General features: G+C 58.9%; 8 protein-coding genes across 8 annotated transcripts; 3 read left to right on the forward strand and 5 right to left on the reverse strand.

The window, feature by feature from the left end:
* Window positions 1-63: 63 nt before the first annotated feature.
* Window positions 64-1,414, forward strand: CMQ_811 (purine nucleoside permease; the record flags this gene model as incomplete). The annotated part of the gene is made up of 2 exons (XM_014317890.1): window positions 64-192; window positions 254-1,414. 2 exons carry the CDS (start codon window positions 64-66, stop codon window positions 1,412-1,414), a joined length of 1,290 nt encoding a protein of 429 aa, XP_014173365.1.
* A 559-nt stretch (window positions 1,415-1,973) lies between these two features.
* On the reverse strand, window positions 1,974-6,495 carry CMQ_862 (cleavage and polyadenylation specificity factor subunit; the record flags this gene model as incomplete). The annotated part of the gene is made up of 3 exons (XM_014317941.1): window positions 1,974-2,509; window positions 2,572-3,985; window positions 4,060-6,495. 3 exons carry the CDS (start codon window positions 6,493-6,495, stop codon window positions 1,974-1,976), a joined length of 4,386 nt encoding a protein of 1,461 aa, XP_014173416.1.
* Window positions 6,496-7,099: 604 nt separating this feature from the next.
* CMQ_1413 (lmbr1 domain containing protein) lies at window positions 7,100-8,878 on the forward strand (the record flags this gene model as incomplete). The annotated part of the gene is made up of 1 exon (XM_014318492.1): window positions 7,100-8,878. One exon carries the CDS (start codon window positions 7,100-7,102, stop codon window positions 8,876-8,878), a length of 1,779 nt encoding a protein of 592 aa, XP_014173967.1.
* A 308-nt stretch (window positions 8,879-9,186) lies between these two features.
* CMQ_1442 (uncharacterized protein) lies at window positions 9,187-10,282 on the reverse strand (the record flags this gene model as incomplete). Its single annotated transcript, XM_014318521.1, has 2 exons — window positions 9,187-10,102; window positions 10,194-10,282. The coding sequence occupies 2 exons, from the start codon at window positions 10,280-10,282 to the stop codon at window positions 9,187-9,189; spliced, it is 1,005 nt and encodes a 334-aa protein (XP_014173996.1).
* A 556-nt stretch (window positions 10,283-10,838) lies between these two features.
* On the forward strand, window positions 10,839-12,139 carry CMQ_1398 (uncharacterized protein; the record flags this gene model as incomplete). Its single annotated transcript, XM_014318477.1, has 2 exons — window positions 10,839-11,077; window positions 11,545-12,139. 2 exons carry the CDS (start codon window positions 10,839-10,841, stop codon window positions 12,137-12,139), a joined length of 834 nt encoding a protein of 277 aa, XP_014173952.1.
* Window positions 12,140-12,406: 267 nt separating this feature from the next.
* CMQ_377 (G/U mismatch-specific DNA glycosylase) lies at window positions 12,407-13,291 on the reverse strand (the record flags this gene model as incomplete). Its single annotated transcript, XM_014317456.1, has 1 exon — window positions 12,407-13,291. The coding sequence occupies one exon, from the start codon at window positions 13,289-13,291 to the stop codon at window positions 12,407-12,409; it is 885 nt and encodes a 294-aa protein (XP_014172931.1).
* Window positions 13,292-13,459: 168 nt separating this feature from the next.
* On the reverse strand, window positions 13,460-14,033 carry CMQ_370 (integral membrane protein mpv17 pmp22 family; the record flags this gene model as incomplete). The annotated part of the gene is made up of 2 exons (XM_014317449.1): window positions 13,460-13,964; window positions 14,023-14,033. 2 exons carry the CDS (start codon window positions 14,031-14,033, stop codon window positions 13,460-13,462), a joined length of 516 nt encoding a protein of 171 aa, XP_014172924.1.
* A 1,000-nt stretch (window positions 14,034-15,033) lies between these two features.
* Window positions 15,034-16,964, reverse strand: CMQ_634 (NADPH oxidase; the record flags this gene model as incomplete). Its single annotated transcript, XM_014317713.1, has 5 exons — window positions 15,034-15,110; window positions 15,170-15,988; window positions 16,060-16,469; window positions 16,538-16,798; window positions 16,864-16,964. 5 exons carry the CDS (start codon window positions 16,962-16,964, stop codon window positions 15,034-15,036), a joined length of 1,668 nt encoding a protein of 555 aa, XP_014173188.1.
* Window positions 16,965-19,271: the final 2,307 nt, after the last annotated feature.

A 19,271-nucleotide genomic window follows, 5' to 3' on the forward strand; every position in this document is an offset into this window, starting at 1 on the left:
CAGGAGCCTCTTTCTTCACTCCCCCCCTTCCCCTCCCTTCGTTCTCTATCCTCAACGCTCAACATGCGTTTCTCCTCTGTGGCCACGGCCCTGCTGGCCACTGCCCAGTATGTTGCTGCGGCTCCCTCTTTTCCGGCGATTGACAACAAGCACAACGGCAAGATCGCACCGAAAGTCATGATTGTCAGCCTGGTGAGTTTCTGCCTCTCTTCTGCTCTCTGCCTGTTGTGTTGCATGTGCTAATTCTGGTCAGTTCCACCCCGAAGCCGCTATCTGGTACAGCAATCTGCCTAGCAGCGGTCTAGGCAATCTGATGGACGTCAACATCACGGCGCCCGGACTGTCGATGCTTTTTCCCCACGTGCACTGTGTGGCCGATCACAGCATCTGCCAGATGACCACGGGTGAGTCGGAGATCAACGCAGCCTCAACCGTCATGGCTGCCGTGCTCTCGGGCAAATTCGACCTGACCGAGACGTACTTCATGATCGCCGGCATTGGCGGTGTCAACCCCAAGTACAGCACGCTGGGCGGCGTTGCTCTGGCCCGCTACTCGGTGCAGGTGGCCCTGCAGTACGAGTTTGACGCGCGCGAGATGCCGGCAAACTGGTCCACCGGCTACTTTGGCTACGGCACCGAAGAGCCCGACGTCTACCCCGGCAACCAGTATGGCACCGAGGTGCTCGAGGTCAGCGAGACGCTGCGCGACATCGCCTTTGGCTATGCCAGCAAGGCCAACCTCACCGACGACCCGATTGCGGCTGAGTACAGAGCCAGGTATGCGGCCGCGGCTGACGGCATCTACACCGCCGGCACAGCTGTGCCCTCGGTCGTCAAGTGCGACACGGCTACCAGCGACGTCTACTACTCGGGCACCATCCTGGGCGAGGCCTTTGAGAACGTCACCAAGGTGTGGACCAACGGCACGGGCGAGTACTGCATGACCGCGCAGGAGGACAGCGCCGTGCTCGAGGTGCTCGTGCGCCTCGCCATCGAGGGCATGGTTGACTTCAAGCGCGTCATCCTCATGCGCACCGGCTCCGACTTTGACCGCCCGCCACCGGGCATCACGGCTTTTGCCAACCTGGTTACCGTCGATCAGAACGGCTTCGAGATTGCCATCAAGAACATCTACAACGCCGGCATCGAGATCGTCAAGGGCATCCTGAAGAACTGGGACTGCACTTTCAAGGAGGGCGTCACGCCCACCAACTACGTTGGCGACATATTTGGCAGCCTGGGCGGTGAGCCTGACTTCGGCCCCGGCAGCCTGACCGGCGGCATCGGCTACCTGCCGGGCGGCCGCTCGGGCGACCTGACCAAGCGCAGCACCAAGCTGACTCGTCGCACCGCCACGACCAAGCGTGCCAAGCGCGGAATTGTCGTGTCTGTCCGCCCGTCCAAGGAGCAGTGATTGGAGGGGTGGAAGGACTCCGGCTAGCCAGAAGTAACATAATAGCATAATATTGGGACTGAGAAATAGAAGGACCGGGAAATTCAGTTTGCTTTGCAAAGTGTGGAGAACGAACAAGTGTTGCTTTTTGAGAGCGAACATATAATGAAAACAATGAAAAGCATGACCAAGAATAAGGACCGAAGCACCGAAACCACGAACAACTCACCTCAGCCTGAGTTGTCGCTGCTACACACGCAAGGCGTCATGTGCTCCTACCTTCTCGTCTACTACGGCTGCGGCTGTTCCAAGCAAGCGGATGAGCTCATCCGGTGTGCCCAAGGCTACCGGCCGCGACTGCCCCTCCTTCCAGCAAGAGGCCGTGGCCAAAGACATATTTGCTAGCTGCCTTGACTGCTGATTTCTGTACTGTCTCTTTCTAATCTAAAAACAGTTCTTTCCCACTCCATCTCCATGCCAAACACATAGACTGGTGAAATCACGTGACAAGTATCCCGAGCGAGCCCTTCTTGCCATGTTATACTATGCATATCGTGCGCGCGCGAACGAGTCGCTCTGCCTAAAAGTACGCCATGCGCGACCATCCAAGCACGCCCTCGAGCGACGTCCGTACCTCGAGGCTGCTGGCGAACCCGACGCGTCCGGCGATCTCGCCCTTGCGCCCCGACCCCAACTCGGTCCAGCGGGCCAGCAGGGCTCCGTCGACCACGCTGCGACCCACGGCTGCGTCCACGCCGGGCGCCAATGTTGCTGCCGCCGATCCGGCCGTCATCCGGTAGCCCTTGGGGTTGAGGCCGGCCGTCTGGGTGAGCGACGTGGCCAACTGTCCGGCCAGCGACGACAGCCGCCGGTATTCCGACTCGGACAGCGGCACCAGTGAGGCCAGCAGACCGGTCGGGCTGCCCAGGAGGAGCTGGTGCTGCTGGTGCTGCTGCGCTTCCGGCTGGCTGGAGGCCCCGTTCGTCTCTCCGTTGGCTGTCGGTCGGTCGGCCGGCGTGAAGGTGGACGGCAGGAGCAGCGACAGGGTCGAGAAGTGGGCTCCGGTGCAGAAGGTGGCCCGGTGCAGCAAGATGTGTCCCTGCAGAGATTTGGGGTCTGCAAAAGACCTGTTAGTGAACAGACTGGTCAACATGCGCTCTTCCCTTCGCTTCACTTACGCTCTGGATCAAATTGCATCACGTGCAGATTCCCGTCCGCATCGGTGACCACGATAAAGAGCTCCTTGCCGTCAGGCAGCAAGTCGACGTTGAGGGCGTGCAGCCGCGTGTTGCTCTTGCCAAACAGAATCATCTTGTAGGGCTCCTCGGTGTACCCGGTGAACCAGACGCCCTTGAAGGCGTCTGACATGACACACAGGCCGGTGCCGGGCAGCTCCTTGGCACTGGTCACGTAACAGTTCATGTCCATAAAGGCCACCGGCAGCAGTGTGCCGTCCTCCTTGAGGCCACGCACGAGACATTTCTGGCCCTGGGCCACCAGCATCAATCCCTGCGTGCCGATTTCAGACACGGCCGTGACCGCGCCGCGTGGAATGTCCTCCTTGGCGATCAGCTTCAGCTTCCGGTTCGTTTCCGGCCGTCCCGGCTCCGGGATCACCGACACCACGTCAAAGACGTACACCCGTCCGCGGATTGCCAGGTCTTCGCCGCGCGAGATGGCCGTGCCCACTGCCACCAGCTGCTTTCGCTCGTTCGTCGCCTCCGACACCTCCAGGTTCAGCGTCTTCACGCACATGACCACCTCGTACGGCTCCATCTCCACCGTGTCGATCGTGCTCCAGCTGCCCGGACTCATCAGCAGCAGCCGTCCCCGCTCGGCCAGAGGCCGGAACGCCGTGCTCTCCTTGTTCCAGTCTGCCCGGTGCGGGTCGTCTTTGGGCAGCTCAAACGCCTCCAGCGCGCTGGTCCCGACGGCATACGTTCCCGTCGGTGGGTGGTATGCTAACGCGTTGGCGTCCGTGTCCAGCGCCACCTTGCGCGCGCACACGCCCAGCTCCGTCAGGTTCCAGCCTGCTGGCATGCTGCACACCCGTCCCGACCCCTCAACGTCCACGTAGATGAAGCTGCGCTCGCTGCTCTCTGTGTGGAAGGGGCTCAGGCTCCGGACCGCTGTGCCCTGCAGGCTGACCACCCGCGGCTGCGACTTGGCCGACTTCAGCACGAAGCTGGCCGACGAACCCGGCAAGAACACTGTGCTATAGCCGCCAATATTCTCGCAGACACGCAACGGCATCGCTCGAAGCTGCGACGACGCGTCGTCCGACGAGATAGAGACTGGACTCTTTGCAAATACTGGGTTCGGCACCTTCAGGAACCGGAGGCTCTCCGACAGACTGCCCAATGAAGACGGCGTTCGGAGCGGCTGGTAGATTGTCAGGTCGTCGTTGGCATGGCGGACAATGAGGTACGGCGCTTTCGACACTGCGTCTCCGAGATCGGCAACCAGGATTTCTGTCAACGGCTCCTTAGCCATCCCCCGTCTCACTGTGTGGTCTGGCAGAAACAGCCGAGGGACGTAGTTGAGTCCCTCGGCCACATACACGGGCTGCTTGAGGTCGGGAAGAGCGTAGATCTGGCAGGAGAAGAAGGAGCAGTTAGCCTCACGTTACACAACAGTCACGTGAATGCACCTTCAAGATCGCTTACGTAAAACGTCCCTGAGGCACTGAGCAGGAAGGCCAGGATGCTCGTCTTCGAGAAGACCGAGGCGGTGTCGTGGTAGAGACAGCCGGCCACCCACTTGGTCGACGCAAGGCTTCCGTCGTCCCTCTCGAGCTCCTCCAGCTCAAAGTCCTTGTTCATCTCGGCCACCAGCACGCTTGCGTCATCTCGGATCAGCAGCAGATACGGATCGGCAATGCTGGCAAACAACACCCGCGGCTCTGCCCCGGTGTCCTCGTCGACCATTGGCAGGATTTGCGACAGCCCGAGGTCGCCGTCATAGCAGCGCACCTCGGACTTGAGCACCTGGATGATCCGCCTGTTCCGCCCCATCGTTCCGGCTTGGACCGTGAAGCCTGCAGCAGGCTCAAACTCAGTGCCCTTGAGCGTCTCGAAGCCCGAAGCAGTCACTGCATACACATCTGACGTCTCAAATCCGTCGTCGTCTTCCTTGGCTACGATCATGTACTTGTCGTGCATAGCCGGCGACTCGTAGTCCTCGCCCACTGTCGCACCACCCTTCTCGCCCTGTATCGTCCTGGGAATCGGCTTTGAGGATGACACCGTCCAGAGAGCCTGCGCCTCGGCAAACTCAAACGCCCCGAGAGGATCGGGGTTGATCTCGCGGCTCAGCAGCGCCAGCGCCCCGGCCCGTCCGCTTCCAACAGCACATACCAGGTTGAGCTCGCTGTGAATCGTGGCCTGATCGCTCCGCTTGGCAAGTTCCCCAACCAGTGCTGGCTTGCCGATGACCATGTCGCGGATGGGTGCGATGCTCAGCAGCCGGTCGTGGATCCGGAAGCTCAGGTCGTCGCCACCCCGTCCGGTCGTATTGTCGATCCCGAGCGTCTGTGCGGCCGATGGACCGTCTCCGTAAAGATCATCATCGTCTTCGTCGTCGTCCAGCTCCTCGCCCTCTTCCCGCTCGTCGTCAAAGTATTCTTCGTCCGCTCCGAGATCGAGGCCGGCCCTGTTGGCACGAGGCTTGCGCCGCGCTGTCTGGCCCTGCTTTCGCGACCAGCCCAGCACCACAGAGTCGGCCTGGTCGCTTCCGGCAAAGAGCATTTGGCGACCGATGCGGCTGAGGCAAGTAATGCCAGATTGGATCACATCACCCCCGGCTTCCCTGCGGACCATCTTCACGCTCAGGCCGGACACCGTACGGCCGTCCACGCGGATGGTCAGGACGGCCAGCTGCCCGTCGTGCAGCACAATCAGCAGCTCGCCCGCCTCGGCAGACAGCACGTCAACCGTGCAGCCTTCCAGACGGAGGGCCAGATCGGACTGGTCGGCCAGGCCAAACGACGTGCTCTGCTTGGTGAAGGGATTCACAGCCACGCCATTGGCTCTACCAGACTGGTCGATGTGAATCAGCTCGTTGGCGCCGACAAGAATGGCGCCTCCGATCGGTGACGGAATGGGGACAACGCGGAACAGGTCCTGCGGCAGGTTGGCGACGGAGAGGATGGTAGTAGATGCCTTCTGCTGTAGGTCCAGCGTGAAGACCAGGTACGAGAGCTTGTCGCGGCGGCCGATGACGGCAGACGTGGACACCGAGGACGAGAGAATGCCAAACGTCGGCTCGCGATACTCGTGCAGAAAGGCCAGATGGACCGGGTGGAGGAGGGTGGTGTCGAGGTTGGAGAGCCGCAGGACGAAGGAGGGAGCAAATGGGGTGTCTTCAATGCCGTCGCCAGGGCCGCTGACAACAGCCGCCGAGGAGGGATCTTTTGCAGGCCGCGGTCCATCCAGCTCCTCGTCCCAGTCGTCCATGTCGACATCCTCTTCGTCGGCCTGGCGAAAGGGCAGGATGGCCAGGTTGCGGGCGCCGAACTTGAGAGCTGCACAGCGGCTGCCCGGGTCGGCCACGAGGAAGTTGGCATAGTCGCTCAGCGGGGCGGCCCACGGCGCGCCCTGCAGCTCCTCCTGCTCGTAGTAGTGGATCGAGATGGTCGTGAGGTCGTTTTGGTCTGGGTCCCACTCGAGCAGGCTCAGCCTCGCGTCCTTGAGGGCGACCAAGACGGCCTCGCCGCCCGACTTGGTGCCGGGGATCTTGATGCGGGCCAGGCCAGTGACCGTGCCGGCGAGCGGAAACTCGGCCACGAGGACTAGCTTCGAGATGCTTCCACGGTCAGCGCGAAGCAGGATCGAGTCCCCGCCAAGAAAGGACGTCTCGAGTCCCAGCCCGTTGTCGTCGTTGGCGATGCGGCTGTCAAAGTTGGTTGCCGAGGCGTAGGGAGCCTGCGATGTGGACGACGCGTCGGGCGGCGCGTCTAGCTCGGCTGACACGACCTTGGTGGTGAAGACCTGCAGCAGCGACGACTTGGCCACGATCAGATTGTTGGCACGCGGCGAGGTCAGAGGGAGGGCGAGCGAGTGCGTGACGGCCGTCGGCGGCGTGAGCTCTGTGTAGCACTGCATTGTCGCGCGCGGTGAACGAGCATGGTCGTCGGGGCCGAGGAAGATCAGAGCTTGCTGGCACAGTATGCACACATATGAGGCCGTCTTGAAGCTCGGATTGCAGCAGGATTTTGGATGACAGACACAGCAGAATCTAGCTGGCCCGCTGATTGGCTGCTGAGGGGCCACTGATGGGCCACTGATTTTCAGCAGTGCATGCACTATTGCAGCAGGAACTGCTTACATACTCTGGGTCCACACAAGCTCGGCCACAGCACATTGCGTCACGCCTGAAACCAGTCTGAACAGAAAGACAAGGCGCAACGTCACTCCTTCCCGTCTCTGCGGCGAGCTTACTCTTTTGGGTGCCGACGTCAGAGAGTTGGCTCCTGTTTGCTTCATTTCACTTCTTCGTCACTTTCTTCTGCCTCATTCCGTCTGCTCTTTTTCCATCAACACAACGCTGCGCTGCTCGGCAACATATTATCGCGCGCGCATTCCTTTGCTCGAGGCCGACATGCAACCACTTCCCCGTTAAACCGCGCCCCCCTTCTCGCAAAAAGTATTCTTTTTTTGACCACCGATCAATTCGACCCTGCGCAACACAGCTGAACTGTTCTTCAGCATGGCCGGTCTCTTACGGACAAGCCTGATCTGGGTCACCTACGCCGTGGCCGTCGGCCTGGCCCTGGTAGTGGCCACCATCACCACCTTCACCTGGCAGGCGCCGCGCGACAGGTCTGCTGTCGTGAGCACGGTCGCTGTCGTCAGCATAACTGCCCTCTTGGCGACTATTTTCCTCCTTCCAGTCGACATTGCCCTCGTCTCGTCCACCACGAACACCTCTCTCGGCGCAAAGAAGGACTGGGCCACGCCCGAGCATGTAGAAGGCGTGCTCTTCACCCTCAAGGTCGTTTACTACTCGCTGTACAGCTTTGACGCGTTGCTGTGCCTCATCGTCATACCGTTCACGTATTTCTGGTATGAGGAGTACGACGAGCTCGACCGGCAGGAGGATGCCCACCGCAGCTCGCGCAGCCGGATCTGGGGCGCCCTCCGGTACACCAGCATCTTTGTGGCGCTCGTCGCGGCCCTCCTCCTGGTTGGCTTCTTTGTGCCCGCTGCAGGCGGAAAGAAGGGCGACAGCCACGTTGATTTCGACTACCTCCGGCGGCTTCTTGCCGAGAACAACGGGGAGAAGGCGCTCACGTTTGGCGTCGGCTTCCTGATGACCATCGGCACGCTCTTGTATGTGCTCTATACCGGTGCCGGCATGGCGCTGTTGCCCATCTCATTCATCAAGTCGGCCCCGTCGGTTTCGGCGCCCCAGCTGAGCCAGACGACCGCTTCGGCGCTGGAACAGAACCGCGAGCGGCAGCGACAGCTGGATCTGCGCAATTCCGACCGGTCCGGCGGGATGTCGACCAAGGACCGGCGCGAGCTGGAGACGCTCATGCGAGAAGAACGAACGTTGGTGCGCCGGGAGAGGCTTGCGGCAGAGGCTCGCGGCGAGGGCCACAGCAGGATCTTCCGGACGTGGACGAAATTGTGTGCCGTGTTCCGGCCGCTGACGCTGATCGGCGGCATGCTCCTCATGCTACTGTCGCTCGTCGTGGCCGTTTCCATGCTCATCACAGGCATCGACAAGGCGGCGAACTCGATCTGCAAGCAGCGCTGCGGCTACATCCTCGGCCATATTAACGTCTTCCAGCCGATCAACTGGATCTTCATGCAGACAGCCCGAGTGTTTCCCGTCGACTATGCCCTCTTGGCGCTGCTCATCCTCTTCCTCTTCAGCAGCTCTGTCTCGGGACTCGCGGCTGTCGGGATCCGCTTTCTCTGGGTGAGCATCTTCCAGTTCCGCAAGGGCCGGACTGCGCCGCAGGCTATCCTGATGGCGACAGTGATGCTGGCACTGATCATCCTGGCACTCAACTATTCCGTTGCCATGCTTGTGGCTCCGCAATACGCCAGCTACGGGACGCAGACGTTCTGTCTCAACCCACCGGCGCATCCCGGTGAGCAGCCCGACTGCAGAGACCATCCAAACTGGATCAAACCATGTTCGGAGGCGTACACGGAAGCAGCAGCAAAGGACGTGTGCACGCCGACGGTCATGTCGACCTTCATCAACCGGGTGACGCTCAACTGGCCGGTGTTTGGAGCTGTGGATTTCTGGGCGCAGTTTGCCTTCTTGGCTGTCTTCCTTATTGTGTTCACAACATCTCTATTTAGGACGCCGAAGCTGGACGTGTCCAGGATGGATGAGGATGCTGAGGCGGATGAGGAAGAGGGTCTGCTGGCCAGCACGGGGCGCCGCTTTGGAGCCACATGGCAGAACATCACGGGCCATGCCACGCAGAATGGCGAGTCGGGTTACGGAACGGGATCTGGGGCAAACTGATTTGGGATATGGGAATCTGACACACTTGAGCTCTGGCGGCTAAACCCCTTCGTTTTCTGTATTTTCACATGTACTTATGGCATTGGGGGAGGATCCTTTATTGAGGTGGAACATGATACGCAACCTGGGCAAAAAGAGAGGACTGTGGCGGACAGGACAGGGTAGTCAGGCTAGCCCTCGGATATGAGGTGGTCAAAGGGACAGGCAACAAGCACAATCACAAGCAGTAAGCATATGAGCAGTATGAATAAAAGTTCTTTACGTACGGGTAAGTGTCGGCTGTCTGTCGAGGCAAATGCCCCCACCTTTCATGGCTGGCTGGCCCGAGAGAGAGGCACGCGTTTGTGGCCGCGCTCGTCGAATCCTGCAGCAGGGCCGACGTGCATCTCGCGCCAGCAGCGGGCGCAGTAGGGGTCGTCATCGCAGCCGAGACAACGCACGGCGGCGTCCTCGAGACAGACGACGCACCAGGAGCGGCGGTCCTCTTCGGTGTAGCCGAAGCGGCTGCTGCTGCTGCCGGGCTTCTTTCTGTCGTCGCCTGGGCGAAAAGTTGGCGCCGACGGCAGGCCAAAGGCGTCCGTGTGGCCGAGGCCGGCATCGGGACCGCTGAGGCCCCGGAGGGCAGCAAGGCGCTCGGCGATGTCGTCGGCAGCATCACGTTCCGGCCGGTCGACGAGCTCTGTCGGGACGGCGGGGAGTTGCAGATCCGAGGAGTCGTCTGGCTCACCGGCATCGGCTCGAGCTTCATCTCGGGCTTGGCTCACCACACGACGCACCTCGCGGTCCATGTTGTCACCGTCCGACTCGTCCGACTCGTCTGAGCGGCGGGAGCTGGGCTGGGCCTGGCTGCCTTCGGCTCCAGGTCCGGCCAGGCTCCCTAGCAAATCAGCGACCTTTTTCTCGTCATCTGCATCATCTGCATCGTCCGCATCTTGGCTAAGCTGCCGTGGCACGTCCGGCAGCAATACGAAGCTGCCGTTGTCGTCGTCCTCGTCATCCAACAAAAAGTCGTTGAGCGCTCGCTCATCAGAGAAGAGCAACGGGTCGTCGTCCTCGTCATGGTGGCCCTGTACCGCTGACGGCGCGGTTGGTGGCAAAGGAGACGAAGGATCCGCGTTGGAGACGACCTGGCGCTTACCATCAGCCTGGGGTTCGCTGTGCTGGCGGAGCAGCCGCAGCCGAGCAGCGAGCGCATCTGCACGTGCTTCTGGTGCATCTGCAGCACTGTCGGTCACATGTGAAGTAGTCGACCTTTGTACACGATGGCAGGTTAACAATGCGTCGTCGTTGTGCCGAAGACGTTAGAAGACATTACGTTTGCGAAGGCCTGTCCAGAACCACTCCGGACGGCTTCAGAGCGTTGAGACGGTCGAGGAGACTGCGGTCGGCAGCCGATGAGTCCATGGGGACGATGACCTGATAAACAGCAGTCTCCTCGAGGTGCAATCAGAGGTCTGGGATGCGAATCAACCTTGTAGTTTGCCTTGCGCTAAAATGAAATATTGCCCGTACGAAATACGGGGTTCTTGTATCTTACTGCTGACCGTAAGCAGAAAGAGCGCTGTACTCCGTAATGTGGCTGTGTATTTGATCTAGGAGCGGAAGGGGCTTTAATAGGTGCTGTGTTGGGCTCGCCAAACGTTACTGCTAACTGGGCTGTCAGGCTATCTTACTTGTACGGAGTAAGAAACAACAGCCAAAAACGGAGGCGAGGATACCATGAAGTCACCGCAATGCCAAGACGCGAGCACACAACGCATCCGCCCTAGGCCAGCTGCTAATTTCTTACTGTTTAACCTTCCGGAGTAGTCTGTAGCATAATAGCAACGTCTTGCTCCACCTGGGTGTTATATACTGGCTGCGTCTGCTCCCACCGTTTCATGGTCCCGGAAGTCTGGTTTGCAATCACCACAACAACGAAATACATCGGCAACAACATCATCACCACGAATCCGGCACGATGAAACTTAGCAGAATTTTACTGCTGATGTCGGCTGCTGCGCCCCTTGTCGGCGCTGCAGCCGTACCAGACATACAGAATGATGATGCCGTTCCCGCTCTTGTGCTGCGGTTCAGCCCAGCCTCAGAACACGATGCGACCAAACGCGACGAGCCTGCATGGGAATACGAGAGGCTCTTTCGGCGCAAAGGCGGCGGCGGCAGCAGCGGCGGTGGCGGTGGTCGCTCTGGCGGTGGAAGGTACGTTCTCGCTCGCCTCTGGTCTTGGTGCTGCCTTTTTCTTTTGTCGTTTTCTTGGTCTTTCTCTTCTCTCTCTCTCTTTTTCTTCTGTTCTGCAGCGTGGCCCTTTTATGTTGAGCGATTCTTCTGTCTGGATGGACACTAAGAAGAGGCTCGCCTAGCTCTGGGGGGTCTTCTGGGTCTTCCGGTTCCGGGCGTGGTGGCTCATCTAGTTCTGGATCGAGCTCTGGATCCAGCTCTGGGTCTAGCTCTGGATCCAGCTCGGGAGGCTCCTCCAGCTCCGGCGGCAAAGGAGGCAAAGGCGGCAGCTCGTACGGCTCTCTCAACCCATTTCCTTATTCTCGTGGTCGTCCCTCCTGGGCTCCTCATCGGGGTCCTGGTCGCCGTCCTGGTCGACGTCCTGGTCGTCGTCCTTCTCGACGCCCTTCTCGGCGCCCGTCGTCCCCTAAACTAACCCATGACCATAGTGGCAAAGGCTCGTCGTCGTCCAGCTCGGGCGGCCGTACCACCACCGGCAGTGGCACGAAGCCAGCTTACGGCGGTGGTGCCTACTACGGTGGTGGCTCGACGGTGCCGTATCGCTCGGGCTCGACGTCGCCGTCGGGCATCGCTCCGCTGGCTCTCGGCGTCGGTGCCGGCTTGGCCATCGGCAGCAGCACGCACTTTTGGCCCGGCTACTGGTACCACCCGATCTACTATTATCCGTACAGCCACCCGTACGCATACCTTAACCAGACGTCCAACCGGAACGAGACGAAGAATGTGGCCTGTGCCTGCGACGAGACGGTCGAGTGTGGCTGTGACAACAACTCCAACAGCACGTACTTTGCCGACCTGCTTGGAAACGGCTCCTACGCCGCCCTCAATGCCAGCGGTGTCGCTGTGGCCGACGTCAACGGCACCAGCACCCTGCTCATCAACGGCACCCTGCCCAACGGCACCACGGCGGCGGGTGGCACCGAAAGTGCCAGCGCTGCCGGCGGCAGCCTGCGAGAGCTGCGAGAGCACGCCGGCCTGGTACCTGCCATCGCTGCCATGCTTGCCATGGTGTATGTGCTGTGAGATTCTGCGAAAGCTGTGTGTGACTGCGTGTGGCAGGGACATAATGGAGATAAGAAGATGCTTGGCTCGGGCCTGTTTGTCTAATTGTTTTATTACGTCTTACGGTCTGGGATCTCACGTTATAGCGTGGTGGGTGGTGTTGGACACATGACGGCGACGTTCTGCCTTACCTGTATTGATCGGGGCTAAAAGGATGCAGCCGTCTGTATCCTAGACGAATATAATCATTCACCAAGAGTGCGTTATTTTACAGGATTCGTACGGACATCACACCCACTTCCGTCCGGTTTCGGTCTCGATCTCCTGTCGACGCATCTCAGTCCAAGAGCCAAGCTGTGCCCAGATGGCTTCTTTCTCGGCTGGCGAGAGCGAAGCAGCGAGGCCGCTGGTGCTGGAAGCGACAAAGATGCGAGCACCCTTCCAGGCAGGGTCATCGTGGACGCCGTCGGCAACGGTGCGGTATTCGGCCAGCTCGTCGTTGTTGAGAGCCGGCGGCCGACAGCCCATGTTCTCAGCCTCGTCCTGCCAGCCGTAGTGGAAGGCGGGACGGCCACCAATCTTTGGGCGCCGGCCATAGCGCACGCGCTCGACGCTTTGCCAGATGCCCTTGCCGACAAGGCAGACGACTTCGGGGCGCCAGCTCCAGGTCTTGGCCTCGAGCAGAGCGACGCCGGCGTCCAGCTCGGCCGGCCGCAGCTCGCCGCCGTGACGAGACGGCCGGGCGACGATGTTGGTCAGGCCGAGGCGGAAGCGTGCCGGAAGCGAGCGATCCTCGTCAGGACGGCAGGCCACGGGCGTGATCCCGGAGCGGTACAGAAGCCGCCAGAAGAGGTTCGACGGGTGTGCAAACGCGTGGCCACTGCGAGCTGTCTGCACGCCCGGATTGAGTCCGATGAAGAGAACGAGCAGTCCGGGCGCCAGCGCGTCCGGCAGCAGGTCGAGATGCGCATACACCGACGGGTCTTTGCTGGACGTCCGCGCACGCTTGCCCGAGCAGGACGACGGCTTCTTTTGTGGCGAGGCGTCTTTCGCCACATCCTCCACATCGGCCCGTCGTCGCTTTTTCGGCACAGACACCTCTTCCCTGTACGCAAAATCGGACACGCGCAGACGGCCAGCAAAGGTCGGCGGTGCGGTCGTATCGTCGTTCATGGCGCAGGTGTCGCGTTGTTAGCGAGTTGGAGGTCAGGGAAATCATTGCACAGCCATTTATAGCGCCTTTTAGATTGGCTAAGTTGCTGCCTGGAGCTGAAATGCGGTATTGCCCCCCCTCGTGGCTTGTCAGGCAGCCTTCTTCCGTGCCATTCTAGCCAGTCCCCCTCACTTCGCGTTTAGGTAGCTCAGGTACGAGTTCCAGCCGATCGACACCACATTCACAAACAGCACGCGGTGGTGCAGCGGCACGACCGAAAAGTTGATCATCTGCACGGCCGGCCAGATGGCGTAGTTGGCCGTCAGCGCGCTGTGGTAGTTGCGGTCTAGATTCTCGCGCGGCGACGAGCCCTCCAGCACCGCCATGCTCGACAGGAACACGCTGATGAACACGGGCGCAAAAAGGCCCTGGTCGCAGGCCACCTGCGCCAGCATCGTGCGTCGCGGCGTGCTCAGCACCACCCGCTTCTGCAGGAACCGGTACCACGTCGTTGCTGCCGGCCCAAACACCGTCCCACCGTAAAGCGCCATCCGCGCCGTGCGCGCCGCGTCATGGCCCTCGAGCCCGCGCCGCTCCACCACCTGCTGCGCCGTCGTGTCGCCCGTGGCGAACAGCAGCGCTGTCGTGATGCTCTGTGTGAGCACCGGGTGGGAGGCGAGCCTCGACTGATACCTACATGCGGAGGCGATGTGTGAATGGATATACGGGAGAGGATGACCAGAGGACTTACCAGTGCAACATGATGTCTTGTTGATGACGAGCTGATGAACTGATGTCCTGATGTCCTGATGTCCTGATGTCCTGATGTTCTGATGTTCTGATGTTCTGATGTTCTGATGATGATGAGAGCTGTGCTCGAAAAGCCGGCCTGGTTGCAACGACAGCAATAAAGATGCTGCTCTTGTCGTCTCGTTCTCGACCTGGTTGGTGATGATACGGGATCCTTCACGTTGCAGGCTCTTCTCTCGGCCTTTTTATTTTCTGTCCATTTCGTTTTGTCCCGCATCGACGCCTGCAAAATAAGTACAAAAGTTTCTCAGGTTCTGCCCCGCCTGCTTTTACTGCAGGCTGCACCGACTGTTCCTTCCATATATGGGGTAGAACACTGGGGGAATGCCCCAAACGCTCTATCACAAAACTAAGCAAGCGTTCTGATCGCGACTTCCCCGCGTCGTCTGTGAGCTGGTAAGAGCTGTGTGAACAGAGCCTCATAGAAACATGTGACACAGATCTGATCGTCTTTACCCATAGTCTAGTACGGAGTATATCGCTGACAATCGCTTTATCATCTAACATCCATCCCCGGTCCTGCAAGGGTGCTTGAATATCTTCGGCTTACTCCGTCGTTGTGGCACCACTTCGACCCAATTTCACCAAGTCTGACCACATTGAAAGCGACCCGTCTTGGCAAAACAAAGCCCATGCTGAGGCCCATTAATAATATATGGTTGTTTGCCGAAGTTGCGACACTTTGCATTTTGCTACTCCACTTGTCTACTACGATATGGAATCAAGTGCCGTGGGCTGCATGCATAGTCGAAATGAACAAAATAACATAATCCTATACCTGTTTGTACACCCCCCTCGCTACGTCTTTCTCACCACAGCATAGCACTGTTCTGATATCTTTGTCCCATTTTTTCCTGCTTATACGCAGCGCAACATAGTAATAAAAATAGGGGGGAAGAAAAGGAAACAAGGAAAGGATATAATGACAGAAACACGCTAGGGGTAATCGCGTCTAAAAGTGCTCCTTCCAGAAGCGGAAGTTGACTTCCCGAACAGATGCTGCTTCAGCTGCCTTCTTGATGCCGCGTGCTGCAAGAGTGTTAGCAAGGCCGATGCCACAGGAAAGAAGAGAAACGATGGTGACATACCTGCTGCAGACGGTCCGCAGAAGTAGACACCGACGGTGGTCCTCACGCTGCCCTCGAGGCCGTTGAGATAGGTGCGGTTGAGAATGCCGTCGCGCATGGTGCAGAACAGCTTGTCAAAGTTAGGGCGGCCAAAGTTGGTGCGCGACTTGAGCTCGGTCAGCGGATCGTGGTCGGAACCGACGGAGTTGAGCACAATGTTCTGTGTCGTGTCCATGTCGAGCTTCTGGGTCAGATACGTGTGGATCCGGAGAAACTCGGTGCCGTTGCTGCCTGGAATGCGTGCCGCCTCGGCCGACTGCTGCTCGAGCGACGACAACAGCGTCTGGAACCATTCGAACGAGGTGGTGTCCCTGCAGACCCAGATGAACTCGACACGACGCAGCCGCGTCGGCGGGTTGGGCCCGTTGCGCAAGTGCCAGATGTTCTTGAGGATCGACGCCCACGGCGTCACACCGATGCCCGTGCCAACCAGCACGGCAATCTCGTTGTCGAACACATCCTCGGCCGGCGCTCCATAGGGGCCGTCGATGCGCAGCGTCGGCATCTGCTGACCGTTCTGCAGCGCTACCTCATACATGCCCATCGGGTCCACGCCCTCGTACAGCTTCGACTGGGCGGCTCCGGCACCGATGGCGTCACCAAGCGCCCGCGTGAAGTCGCCGACCTGCCGAACGTGCACCGAGACGTACGGGTCGTACGGACACGACGTGATCGTGAACGGGTGCCACTGGTATTTGGACACCGAGGGCACCTGCAGGAAAAGCCACTGGCCGGCCTTGTACTTGAACGACGGCTTGGCAAACTGGATCTCGACAACGTCTGGAAGGAGAAGGACTGGTCAGCTTTTGCGCTACTGTCGGATTCGCGTCCGGCTTTGACTTCCCACTTACCATACGGATGGCGGACGACACGGGTGATGCGGGTCTGGCGGCGGGCTCGGACTTCGCGGTACAGACGCTCCACCAGATAGAGGCCGCCAGCAAACAGCTCCCATCGCCAGCCTTCGTAGCCGAGACAGTGGTCCCAGAACTTCTTGCCGGCAAAAGGCGACACGGCGTCGGCAGTGTCGCGCACAAAGCAGCCGACGGTGTGGGTGTACAGGCCGAGGAAAAAGGGAATGAACAGGTGGTGCGTGTACCAGAACGTTTCGAACGACTGCTGCCGGATTTTGGCGTGGGCTGTCGTGTACATGAGCAGCATGCAGAGCAGCATGATGTGACCGGTAATGCCGCCAGGCTGCGTGTAGTGAATCTGCACTGCTGTGACAGGGCGAACCTGGTTCAGCTCGACATTATAGAAGCTGTGTACACGGTCAGTGCTGACATTCAGAAGGAGCCGAGACGGCTGACGATGGCGCAAGGCACTTACTTGACGTAGTGGCCAGCCGTGTGGATGATGGCGAAGAGCAGCAAGGCGTAGGCGACCTGCCGATGGAACCAGATATTCTCGTCAAGAGGCAGAAACCGGACCTTTGGCCGCACAATCCGCACGAGCGTCCGGCAGACGGGCAGCAGAATAAGGGTGCCGTCGATTGCCAAGACGAGACCGGCACCCCGAGAAATCCAGACGGAGAATGTGAGTGTGTTCAGACCAGCCAGTCGAGGATCTGTTGCTTGTTTGTGCCTGCGCCTGTGTCAGCACCAAAAAGAGCAAAGCAGCAAGACCATAGGGCCAGAAGAACCGTTTCTACGCACCATCCAAAGGCGAACATTCCCCAGTGGAAGCTCCAGAAGAGAAAATGAAACAGCAGCTTCGGAGTTGTTAGCTGCTTCTTGAGCAGCTCTTGGACGCTCATCTTGGCGGCTGTGGTCTTCTCGACTAGACAGAGACTGTATTAAGAGTGTCGACCGGCGACGATTCGAACCAGAAGGTGAAGACAAATAAAATAAAAAATAAGCCAAAAGAGTGATCTGAGCCAGCAGCGTTAAGTAGAATTATAAAGATGAAGGAGGGGAACGAATGAGGAAGAGAGCCTTGCAGAACTGGCGCCGGCAAATCCTCTACCAGGCTGAGTAGGGGAGAGGAAGAAGAAGACGGAAGCGAGAAGGTGCGGTAGCGGGAATGTAAGTCATAAAGGGTAAGGAGGAAACGCGACCAAAAAGTCTGTTGGTGGATGCGGATACGAGAGTCCGTGTGGTACGGAAAATGGAGAGGGGGAGAGTCAAAAGAAGCTTGAAGGGACCCACAGCCGGTACGGAGACGATGGAACGATGTTATGTACGGAGTAGCAAGATTTTTTTTTCTTCGCATGTCAGATGGGCTGAAACTGGCTGGAAGATGCCTAGTTATGGTTGCACCCTTCGTTCGTCCTCCAATTGAGCTGAGCGGACGTTGCGATCGAAAGGATGTCGAGGGAAGGCGAGATATGTTGGAAGAGAGATGAAAGCTGAAAGACGAGAGACGAGAGACGAGAAGAGACAGAGTTCAGGTTTCCCTTGGACGAGACGGATCAGTCACGCCGAGCTGTTTCGAGCTCGAAAGATGCCTGTGTCAGAGGCAGCCTCTTGCGTACAAGTGGGAGCGGAGCGGTGCAGCAGAACAGGGAAGGCTTGAGACGGCAGGTGTTAGAGACGCTTTGATGAGGGGCGTTTATAAGCTCGGCCTGGTCGTTTCGTCGTGACAGGGGTCGTCGTTCTGGAATTATGACAGGCGAGAAGCGAGTTTTGTAGATGCAATTCTGGCAGCGCAGCTGGAAAGCGAGGGGAACGAGAAGGCAGGAGAGAAAGCAAAAGCAAAGTCTCCTTCTACGATGCGGCGGCTGTCGTCGTTAAAACCAGTCAGCCAGACAAGAATAGAGCGCGAGAACGTGCTTTGATTGGCCAGGGGCCATCCGTGATGAGACGCAAAGATAGAGTGTGACCACGTCGTCGGGCGCTTCCACCACGCCAAAAGAGGGCTAGTGTAGATATGGCTAGCGCGCCAGTGTCCTGCAGCCAATCATGGGCATCGAGAAGCTGCAAACGAGACCGCGCTTTGGCCCCATTGTTCCCTCTTCCTGCCAGCTCGCTTGGCCGTTTTCTGTACGGTGCTGGCCCTTCCAATCTTGCTACGTCGTACGCTGGCGCTGGCCGGTCGGGTAGTCACTTTCCGGCCGGCTATCACTTTTGGCGCCGGTAGTCACCCCATCTGTCGTCTGACTTTGTCCGTTCCCCGGACGTTGGGATGCCTTGCGATGGTGCCATTGCCGGGTCCTAATTAATGAGGCTCTGATCTAGCAGAGTAGGGCCGTAAGGAGGGCAAGGCGTGTAATACTCCGTAGCTTCGAGAATAGCTTTCTGCAAGATACGGTGTACTCCTTATCTTACTCTGTGGAGAGCATTGCCACATTGGAACACGATATCGTGCCTGTGCCAGTTACACAGCAAGTCTCTAAACTTTCAGCTTCCTACCCTAACCTATTTGATCTCAATGTTTCAAGGTTGTTGCTGGTTCCGATGTATTCATCTGCACAAGCCCGGACCAACATCCACCCAACTTTCCCATGGTCTCGGCCCAGAACGCCATATGGAGGCTCAAATCCCATGGCATCGGCACAGTCTACTCGCAAATTGTGCTTGGCAGCACAAGTACGGAGATAGGGGCGTGCTAAGCATTTGGACCCCATGAAGGATGAACGGCACGTTGTTTATCCTGCGTGATCGGCGGACAACGGTGGTTACAGACCGTTCAGGGGCTTCCAGGATGCGTCTCCGCTACTGCTTTCCAAAACGGGCCTTCCGGAGCACCTAGTACGGAGCATCGCTCGTATAGTAAAATACGGAGTTCCTCTGGAAGAGGCTTGGGCATACTCCGTACTCCGTATACGGAGTAAGTTCACAGGACGAACTTGTCGCCTCCAGATGACGTACGACTGCGCCGTAGATGGCTGCCGATGGTTCCGTGCAAGAACAGGCAGCCGACACGTGGAAAAAAGGTACCGCTAAATGGTGGAAATTGGCGCGAAACAACAGGGACTCGGAGGTACACCGTAAAACACAGCAGATTGTAGGTGGCGACGCAAATTGTGCGTGGCTGCGTGGCTGTGTGGCTGTGTGGCTGTGCACCCCGCATTGCGTACTTGTTATGTTCGTGTTTAGCCATCAGCATATTCTCGAGCACCGCT

Source organism: Grosmannia clavigera (assembly GCF_000143105.1).
Source record: "Grosmannia clavigera kw1407 unplaced genomic scaffold GCSC_140, whole genome shotgun sequence".
Taxonomy (NCBI): Eukaryota; Fungi; Ascomycota; class Sordariomycetes; order Ophiostomatales; family Ophiostomataceae; genus Leptographium; species Leptographium clavigerum.